The 10,502-nt window shown below is 49.5% G+C and overlaps 1 protein-coding gene across 3 annotated transcripts in view; it reads right to left on the reverse strand.

Moving 5' to 3' along the window:
• MBTPS1 (membrane bound transcription factor peptidase, site 1) overlaps positions 1-10,502 on the reverse strand; it is a 52,459-nt gene that overhangs the window by 16,413 nt on the left and 25,544 nt on the right. For all 3 annotated transcript variants that reach the window (XM_025860285.2, XM_025860286.2, XM_073882339.1), the window contains 3 exons: positions 10,031-10,182; positions 7,020-7,181; positions 2,416-2,560 (listed from right to left, as the gene is read on the reverse strand). In XM_025860285.2, coding sequence (XP_025716070.1) covers positions 2,416-2,560; positions 7,020-7,181; positions 10,031-10,182 — 459 coding nt within the window. The remainder of the gene's footprint in view (positions 1-2,415; positions 2,561-7,019; positions 7,182-10,030; positions 10,183-10,502) is intronic.

Here is a 10,502-nt window from a genome sequence, read left to right on the forward strand (position 1 = left end):
ATCCTGAAAAAGAAGACAAATATTTGTAGGACACAGCACGACAAACAGTGCTGATAAAGGCTCCAGGGACCACTGGTTAACAACATAAAAAAGTTAATTTTATCCATCTTATGACATGTATCAAATGAACTCAATACTAATGAGAAAATTAAATATCTTACAAGCATAAAAGGAACATTAGTAGAAAATAAAATCGAGATTTTATCCTACTCTGGAGAGAAAAGTTTCTAATTTTTGAAACAAGAGAAATCATAAAAGATGAAAATTCAACCACAGGAAAGTGTGGAACTTGTACAAAACCAAAAATAACTAAGTAAATAACACTACCTCTAGTGTCAAAGAGAAAGACACTAATCTGGGAGAAACTGATGCGTAGAAACACAGCAATGGTTAACTTCTCTAGGACAAAGAGACGTTCAGATCGACAGAGAAACCCTGAAATCCAGCAGAAAGAACAGGCCACAGGAATGAAAAGCCAACTCACACAATCGGGGACGAAGCTAGAGCGCACCACCTCCCAGATAACTGGAGAAGAGCTCAGAAGCAAGACATACATTTTATCCCCTCGGAATTTAAAGTTAAAAGATGAACCACATACAAACAAAACAAATGTCCACCAACTGATGAACACACAAACGTGGCCCATCCACAAAATGGAGTATCCCTCAGCTTGAAAGAGGAACGAAACACCAACGTGCTGCGACACGAATGAACCGTAAAGACGCTGTGTGTCGTGAAAGGCCAGTCACGGTGGGCCACACTGGGCATGACCCCATGTATATGAGCTGTCCCCAACAAGCAAATGCAGACACAGAAAGTACCTCAGGAGCTGCCCAGGGCTAGGAGGAGGGAGGATGGGGAGCGACTGCTAACGGGGGTTTCCTTTTGGGGTGACAAGAATGTTCCGGAATTACAGGAAGTGATGGTTGCAATCACTATTTGTCAATATACTAGGAATTCCTGATTCACTTGATTTAAAAGGCTGCATTTTATAGTACTTGAATTCTATTTTGATTTTTAACAACCTCGTGAAATTAAAAAAAAAAAAAAAAAAAAAAAAAAGTCGTCCCAGCCCCTGCAGGCCACACAGCCAGCGCCCCTCCGTGTAGTCTGGCCAGACTGCCGGCAACAGCGTGCGCGAACACAGCTCCCAGGGAGAGTTCGGTAGCATGTACCAAGGGCCACACTAATGTCCACGTTCTCTGACTTGGGATTCCAATCCAGGGAGTTTATGTTAAATAATTCAGAAGAAAAGGAAACCACATATGCAAAGGTGCTCAGTGAACATTTACAGCTGGAGAGCCCAGTTGTCCAAGCCTGGGATGCGGGCCACTTCCTGCATAGCCCCGGCGGCTAACGCGACAGTAAGCGGTCACAGCTGCTGCCTGTGTGCGTGCGGACAGATGTGACATCAAGAATTCACACTGTGAAGAAGAGTGAGAAGGAAACTGTTGGCACGTTTCTGAGATCTGACAGCTTTGTTTCAAATCCCACCAGAAGGAAGGATTATTCAATTAGATCAGGGTTTGCTCACTGGAAATCCTCTAACAATGCTGAGGAGAAGCGCCTGAGTATGAATGGATTTCTGTTTTGTCTTATAAGGACAACAAAGTAGAAATCTCTTTCAAGTTTTTAACGTTTGGATTATATAAAGCTGCACTGTAAATGCTCATTTTTGTAAGCTCATCACGATTATCCTGAAAAGAAAAAGTTTGTTCCCTGAAGGCTAAAATAAAAGCGTTTCCGGTTAAAAAAAATAGTAGGTAAATTATGATTTAACAATCCTATGTGATACTGAATAGCTGTTAGCAAGTACATTGGGACTGTGCGTAGAGCTACATTTAACAACATGACAAGAGCCGAGAAAGACAAGACTAAAGTTGGGCCTACTGCACAGAGAACAAAAATACGTACTTGAGATAAAGGCTGGAAAAGAACACTTTAAAAACAGTGGTTACCTTGTGTGCTGGGGCTGGAAGTGATTTTTCTGCTCTCTTTCCCCATCCTTTACTATCATGACAATGCTTACGCAGTAAGTAAAAGAAAAATTATAAAACAAAACTAAAATCAAGAACACACCTTTTTGACTGTAGGGCCCATTAGTGCTCACTCAAGAATACAATAATTATAGGTGGGCATTTAATTACAGGGGAACATTACATAACGAAGAATCAAATATAATTAGTCCATTCAGGAGCCAAATTTGAGATGCCAAAATAAAGTACTAAACTGGTTCCATTAATTTATCCTCAGCTTATCCGTAAAGGACTCAGGAGAAAACAAATCACTGCTTCCAATACCCCGGCACCCAAGACGGGACAAGAAAACCTCTCCTGCTTTGACATTAGGAGAGAGAGACTGGGCACGAAGGCTGGGCCACGTCCAAGTTCACTACAAGCCAGAGAGCAGCATCACCTTGTCTACAATCCTTCCTGTGACGCCCATGCCGTTGAGGATTGTGACGTTGACGATTGTCGGCATCCCTCCATAGTAGATGGGCTGGGAGCAGTACGGCCACATGTAAGGACACTCGGTCAGATCGATGTAGCTGGGGCTCAGACTGAAACAAAGAACACAGCGTCAGAGCAGAGCACGTCGGAGGAGGACAGCAAGGTGCCACAGCTGCAGCAGCGCGTCCGCACGGGGACCCGAGCCAGGGAGGGCTGCCTGCAGGGCCGCCCTGGGCTGGCACCCGGGGACCTGCTTTGCCACACTCCCTGCACTGAGAGACCACCGGGCCAGCCTGCCCAGACGGCTCACGCGTGGCACGATGAGCAGGGAATACCTCTTTCCTTCCACGATTCTGGAACTCTGGAGGCCCTGGCTGGTAGAGAATGAGCACGTGACCATCCATCCCCAGGGACTACCTTGGACCCAGAGTCTCGAATGACGGCGCCTCAAATCACTGGGGCAAAGATAGGCATTTTATAAAGGGAGCTCACAGACGGGTGGCCATGTGGCAAAGGTACAGTTAGATCCCCGTTTCACACTGTACACAAGAATAAACTCCAAATGGATCAGAGAAACTCAAGAATATAAAAGAAAGCAGACCATTGTTACAAGAAAACGTGGGTGAATTCCTTGTACTTTCATGCAGAGAAAAGCTTTCTGTGACTCAAAATCCAGGACTGGCAACGCCAGCAAGCACCTAACAAATGTGCTTACTGGAAAAACACACTGAACAGCAACGAGCTCCTTACATCAAGTCAAAACACTGTCACACAGAGAGAAAGACCTGCAACGTATATCGCTGACAAAGGGTCAGTGACCCTAATCTGTAAAGAATTCTTAAAAACTGAGGAACAAAACTGCAAAGAAAAACGGGAAAAAGAAATAAGCAGACGCCTCACAAGAAAGGGATAAAAACGGCCCTTCACCATAGACAAAGTACCCCACCTCACTCAGAACTAGACAAACACAAAAGCAACAGGGAGAGCCCCTCTGTCCCCCATCAGACTGGCCGCAAGTCAGGTGTGGGGCATCCTGTGGCGGGGGCCCTGGGAAGCAGGCCCACGCCTTCTGCGGGGGAAGCAGGGCAGGACCTAACTAAGCCTCCCAGCAATCCCACCCGGAGGAACCCCTGAAGACACACCAGCAATGCAGCAAATTTACCCCGGCACAGCGCATTCGCTGCAACAGTCTGTCATTACAACATGCTGCAGATAATTTAAAGGCCCACATGTGAGTACGTAGTTGGACAGACAACGCACACCCACGTTACGCTGCTGTGAAAAGAAAGAAGAGAGAGCTCCGTGAGTTGATACAGTGATTTCCAGGACACTGTTAAGTGAAAAAAGCAAAACGCAAAAAAAATATCTGCCGGGATGCTAAACTTAATGCAAGAAAAGGGATGTAGGAACTTACACGTGTATCCGCTCATCTGTGCAAAAAGAAATACAAGAAGGATAAGCCCAAAACTACGAGACTGTTATCCACAGGGGGTGGGTGGGGGCAGGGGGGAGATATGGGGGAGCGGGAGCAGGGGCAGAGCGGACGGGGGACCTCCCCTGTGCACCTCCGACCACAGAACCAGGGTAACGTCTCACGTACCTAATACATAACCTGTAGAAATCAACCACGATGTGTGGGGGCGGTCCACACAGAAATACAAACTAACCAACTCACTGTGTTAAGAATGAGCATCGAAACACCACGGAGCACCAATGACGAGGCGGGAGACAAGAAGCCAGCTGAGGAACTCTGGGGCTCAGCAGGGCCACACGCTGCAAAGCCCCAAAGATAAGAACTAGACACAGATCCTGCCCTCCAGTCGGGACATCTGTTTTTCACGAGGGGAGGGGTCAGCAATTCTGCAACTACCTGGCATAGACTGTGAGGACTGAGCAAACAGGTAAACATCCATGCCTGGCATGCTGGAGAAGGGCGTTCCACGTAAGGGAAGACTGGGTGGAGAACCCCGGCCGGGGCAGGACCAGGGGAGGAATGGACTCCTGTGCTCCTATCCACAGTGACGGACACACAGACACAGGTGCGGATGGCGTGAGCAGGCGGACGCTGCCCAGCCGTCTGCTGAAGGGCTACAAGGCACCGGCACAGCGGCTGGGGGCACGCCACTGCCGGGTCTTGGTTCCAAACGCCCCCTCCCATGGAAGGGCCAGGGCTGCATGGGGAAAGAATGAACACCAGGGTTGGGGCTGGAAACGTGTGATCAGCCTGTGCTGCCAAACAGTGAGAAAGTGCTCAAAAAACGAGGGAGGCATGCTGCAAAGACACAGTAGCCAACGAGAAGGAGCCTCCAACGGCCAAATCTGGGACAATCTGAGCAACAAAATCAACAATGCTATCAACGGGCTGCAATCCACAGAGTAAAATAAATATCCCTGTGCCCACACCGATATAAACAAGTGGATAAGGAAGTACAGGAGAAAAAAGGGAGGAGAATTCCAACCAGTAAGCGTAGAACGAATGGGAGAAATAGAAAATCCCCACGGGGCGGCCTCTACGGTAGTATTACTACAGTCAAGATCCAGTAACGAATGCCGGAACCCGTGAGTCAAAGGACGATAGCAACAGGATCATCTCGGGGCGCCCGAGTGGCTCAGTCAGTTAAGCATCTGCCTTCGGTTCAGGTCATGATCCTGGGGTCCTGGGATCGAGCCCCACGTTGGGCTCCCAGCTCAGAGGGAAGCCTGCTTCTCCCTCTCCCTCTGTTCCTCCCCCACGCCCCCGCTTGTGTGCGAGCTCTCTCTCAATCTCTCTCGCTCTCTCAAATAAATAAAATTTTTAAAAAAGAAAAAGAAAAGACACAGGATCATCTCCAAGTGCACTCACACGAGACACTTAGCAATCACAAGGGATAGGGGAAGGACCTGGCAGGTGCCACCTATGGAACCAGGAGCCCTGCTGCTCGGATGTGCCGCAGGAGGATGGCCCACGGACCCTCTGCCGTGTCTGGGCCAGGGTAGGCGGCCCGCTGCTGCCTCCCCCTTCCACCCCCCCCGCCAAGGCTGAGCACGGGGGTACCAGGGCAGGGTCATCCCTAGAGACACAGGCTCCTCTTGGTTCAAGAGCTTCCCATCAGTGGACACAACTCTGAGACCTGGCTGTGGCAGCCCTCAGACCCTTCCTGTCTCCTTCCCGAGTCCCCTCCCCGCAGCTGATCTCCTGGACATGCCCTCCACCTTGGTGTCTGCCTCCTGGAGGGCACAGAGTGACGCACCACCTCAACCACACAAGGCCAACGGACACCGCCAGCCATGAGAGGAACAGGAACTGAGCAAGTGTCCCCACGGGAGGAGACCAGGCAGACAGGCCCACCCAATGTACTGTGGGACAGTGGCTGCATCCTGGACCCGGAAAAGGACGGGACGCACGGTGGGTGAAATCTGACTACAGTCTGGAGATGGAGCAGTGTTAATTTCCAGGCTTTGAGGCTTGTACCACATTCCCCAAGACATAGTCCTCATGTAGTATTTGTGAAACTTCATTGTGAATCTAGTAATAAATAACTCTCTCAAATAAAAATTTCAAAATAAAAAGCAAAAACCAACCCTGACTAAAAATACATGACCTCAAACTAATCATGAGAAAGCATCGGATAAACTCACATGGAGAGGCAGTCTACTTAGTACCTACTAAGTAAGTAACCAGCACTCCCTAAGGGTCAGGATGGACACAGCGCACCGGGGCCTGGGCGCCTGTGAGCCAAGTCTGTGGATCCATCACAGCGCAGCGTCAGGGCTCCTTTGCCGGTTTTAAGAGTTCAAGTACTGTCAGCGAAGGTTCTGGCATCAGGGGAAGCTGGGTAAAGGGTATGTGACAACAGCTACACTATTTTTGCCAATTTCTGCAAACCTAAGATTATTTAAAAATAAAGTTCTGGGTGCCTGGGTGGCTCAGTTGGTTAAGTGACCCACTCCTGATTCTGGCTCAGGTCATGATCTCAGGATCCTGGAATTAAGCCCTACATCGGGCTCCGTGCTTAGCAAGGAGTCTGCTTGAGGATTCTCCCTCTCCCCCTGCTCAAGCTTGCATGTGCGCTCTCTCGCTCTCTCTCTCTCTCCCCGCAAAACAAATAAGTAAATCTTAAAAAAAAAGTTTTAGAAGTAAAAAGAGGAGTGCCTGGGTGGCTCAGTCAGTTAAGTGACTGACTCTTGATTTCGGCTCAGGTCACGATCTCAGGGTCCTAGGACTGGGCTCCGTACTCAGCACAGAGCCGGCCTGTGCCCCTCCCTCCCCCTCTGCTCCTCCCCCAGCTCGCACTCTCACTCGCTCGTGCTCTAAAACAAAACAAAACAAAAAAATCACTTTAAAAATAACCTCCCTTAAAAAAAAAAGTTAAAAGAAACCAAATCAGTATCTTAAGCTATGCGCGTTACAAATATCAGAACGTGAGTTCAAGTGCCGCCCTGTGGCAGCAGCATGATGCCCCCCCGAGGGGACGGTGTGGTGTGATCGGTGCCTGGCTCCTGTCCCCGAGGCCAGCATTCTGTGCACAGGGAGGAGCACCCTCAGAGCCCAGGGAGGAAGGGAGGCCGATTTAACGGAAGCATACCAACCTCGCCTGCGGCTTGTAGCTGTTGAGGATCTGATAGGCCCTGAGGAGATCCAGCTTGCCGTGGCCTTGTTCAAACATGTTGACACCAGGAAGCCTCCGGGCAGACGCAATGAGTGCCTGCTTCATGCTGGCCGGGTTCACCAGTTCGCGTTTCTGCACTGTGCTGGAGAGAAAATCATAAATTTGCTCACTGTCTCTCAGCAGGAGGAGGAAAATCGGACTATTCCTAACCTATTCCGATCTTGCGTCCCATCTCCTGGGGGCCGCTCCGGTCAAGCCCATGCAGGCTGAGAACGAACATGTCATTTCTGCACCTGTCTCGGGACAACTTCTTAGCCAACTGACTCAGGGAGCTTCTACCTGTTCATTCTAGGTTCATGAGAACCATGTATTTTCCCAGTGACACAGCTAAACAGACCACAAAGCTGCAGGAGGCAGGAACGGGTCAGAGTGCCCGGCTCCTGAGGGGAAGGGAAGCCTGTTGGCAGAAGGAAGCAGACAAGCCGTGATGGCACCCGGCAGCAGAAGGAACGGAGAGCAGACGGGGCCCGCGGAGGACCTCCAAGTGGCACAGGCAGGAGCCACAGCACCCGAGCGATGCCCATAGCCTCCGCCTGCCTTGGCCGTTCTGGAGGCCGGGTGTGTGAGCTCACAGGTGGGGAAGGCCTGTGCACACCTGGGCCCGAGCTCTGCCTCATCAAAATGCACCTGGACAAACGAACACACAGCGCTACCCGGCCAGGAACCCCATGGCACACGGGCACAATCGATGCTTAAGAACACGAGCACTAACACGCACATTTCCGTATGCTACGTATCATAAATACAAGCAAATTTTACCCCCTCAATGCAGAGGACAAAAAAGAAAGCAAAAAAGAAAAATGGACTCGCCACAGTTCCCGAATATCTAGGATGGCAGCTGGTCTTGGAAGTGTGGGTGGGATTTCTAATAGGTCTAGATGGGAAATCCGGTGTAAGGAGAGTCAGAGGAGGTGAAGTGGGAGTCAGAATCAGAGTGGACAGAAGCTCAGCGGCAGCCACCAGCCCCCACCCCTGCATGGACAGGCCAGACCAAAGGCCAGGCCCGGCTTCCTCAGGAGTGCTGCCAGGCTGGAGGCGAGCTGACTCGCCCTGGGCACATTTCTGAGCTCCGACAGTGGCACTTTTATTAGCTGCAGGGAGATAAGGAAAGTGAAAGGCTTCCCTGACACCGGAAGCAGCTGTACTTAGAGAAGGTACTGGAAACAAAAGCCTCCTCGCCTCCCTGCTCGCCCAATGGGGAGAGGTCTGCTGGGCTCAGGAGTGCAACTGAGCCTCAGCCCCGTCTGCAGTCATGGTCGGCGGGGAAGGAGCCAGGGTCTCTGTTCCTATAAGCGACAAGGTAGCCAGACCCCAGTGGAACGTGCTTCTCCACCGAGTATGAAAGCCTGCGTGCGACCAGGTGACGCCAGTCTGCCTTCCCTCCCCTCCTCCTCTCTGCACGGAATATGGGATAAGGAAAACAACTGGAAGAAAACAGACAGGGTTCTTCTCTAGAGCCCACCCTGGCCAGTGTCAGTATCTTCAAGAATCTGGCTCTGAACTCTAAGGGAAGGATGGGAAAAGGAGGTCACAGATAGATACCCACCTTCATCAAAGATTATGAATTAAAAAGACATTCCAGGCCTCAGAAGCTAAAATCAACATAAACTTACTTGCTTTAAAAAAGAACTTTAAATACAAAAACACTTATTATCATTTCCCTATTTTAATTTTAAAATTAACATAGAATATATTAACTTTCAACTATGCAGTTTTACATTACCCCAACACAAAAGCTCAACTAAGGCCTCATCTGAGTCGAAAGAGAGTGAGTTGGGGGAAAATACAAAATGAGCACTAACTCCAAAGACCTCTCTCTGTAACCGTGAGAATAAGGCACACGGCCCATCTGACTAAGTCACAGCACATGAGCGTCAATTCTGGCCAACTGTCCCTTTGAGAACTTTCTTCCAACTTCACTATCTGCAAAATTAAGGGCCAATCGCTAAGCTCCGTTCCAACCATACGAGGGACTCAATGAGACAGAGAGAACAGATAAATTACACAGAGAAACTTCAGTCCCGCTGCCTGACCGCAGCTCCTCTTGGCTAACAGAGCACATTGAAAGGTCACTCCCTAAGGAAATGAAGAAATGGGAGGAAAACATCTTTTTGTTCCCTGAGATACACACTTGCTTGGACATAAAAAGTACAACCACGGCACAAAACTGTTATGTTAAAAAGGAAAAAAAAAAAAAATGGAAGGACAGGGTCCCTGGGGAATCCTGAACCTTCCTCAATATTGCTGTGAACCTAAAATCACTTTTTTTTAAATTGTATTTATTTAAGAGAGAAGTAAAGAGCATGTGGGCGTGCACGAGTAGGGGAGGGAGGGTCGGAGGGTCAGAGGAAGAAGCAGACTCCCCACGGAACAGGGAGCCCGACAACATGGGGCTCCATGCAGGACCCTGAGATCATGACCTGAGCCGAAGACAGCCGCTTAACCAACTCTTAAAAATAAGTCTTTAAGGCGCTCCTGGGTGGCTGAGTCGGTTAAGCATCCAGCTCTTGATTTCGGCTCAGGTCATGATCTTAGGGTCCTGCGATCAAGCCCGGCGTCAGGCTCTGCACTGAGTGTGGAACCTGCTTAGCATTCTCTCTCTTCCTCTCCCTCTGCCTCTCCCCCGACTCTCTCTCTCAGATAAATAAATAAATCTTAAAAAAAAAAGAAAGTATTTAGTAAAAACAAACTGGAACAAAAGCAGACATGACAACAGTCGCAGGTACTATGCCCTCACCCAGCGCTTTCCAGTCAGATTTACCGTGTGTTCATGCACATGAATCCCCACCCCCATGGAACAGGGTGGAGACGGAGAGAGAGAGACGGAGCCAGGGTCACGGCGTGCTCCTCAACTCTCAAGGCTGGTTGGGGACAAGCAAGACTCAGCCCCTGCTCTGAAGCACCACCTCCTCTCTGCTGAGCGGCACTCACCTTACCAGCAGGGTGACGGCGCCAGCAACCACCGGAGAAGCCACGCTGGTCCCTGACAGGGCCCGGCAGCCCCCCTTCACCCCAGAGCCCCTCACTCCAGCGCCATAGGTGACGATATCGGGCTTCACACGACCATAGCCTCCTGGGAGTTCCTACGGAGAAAGCAGCTTGGTTTCCCCCACGGCACAGCACCGGCATGCATCTGCACACTGTTGGGGGTGAATATGGGGTAAGTTCCACATGGTGTAACCTTAGTCACACACTGGTTCTGCTGAAATTCACTGCGCTAGAACACAAGCTTAAATGGCAATATCGAAAACGAAATTATTCCGGGTGTGCTTTATAATAACCAGTACAACAGTAATGCGACAAAGCAATTCAAAGTGAATATTTTAAATTTAAGACTAGAAACTAGAAATTGCTTTAAGTAACCTAAAAATTAGAAATATATTAAAAATATCAGAAAATCAGA

This window comes from Callorhinus ursinus, unplaced genomic scaffold (genome assembly GCF_003265705.2).
Source record: "Callorhinus ursinus isolate GAN/ISIS: 27379988/994484 unplaced genomic scaffold, GSC_fseal_2.0 scaffold46, whole genome shotgun sequence".
Lineage (NCBI taxonomy): Eukaryota > Metazoa > Chordata > Mammalia > Carnivora > Otariidae > Callorhinus > Callorhinus ursinus.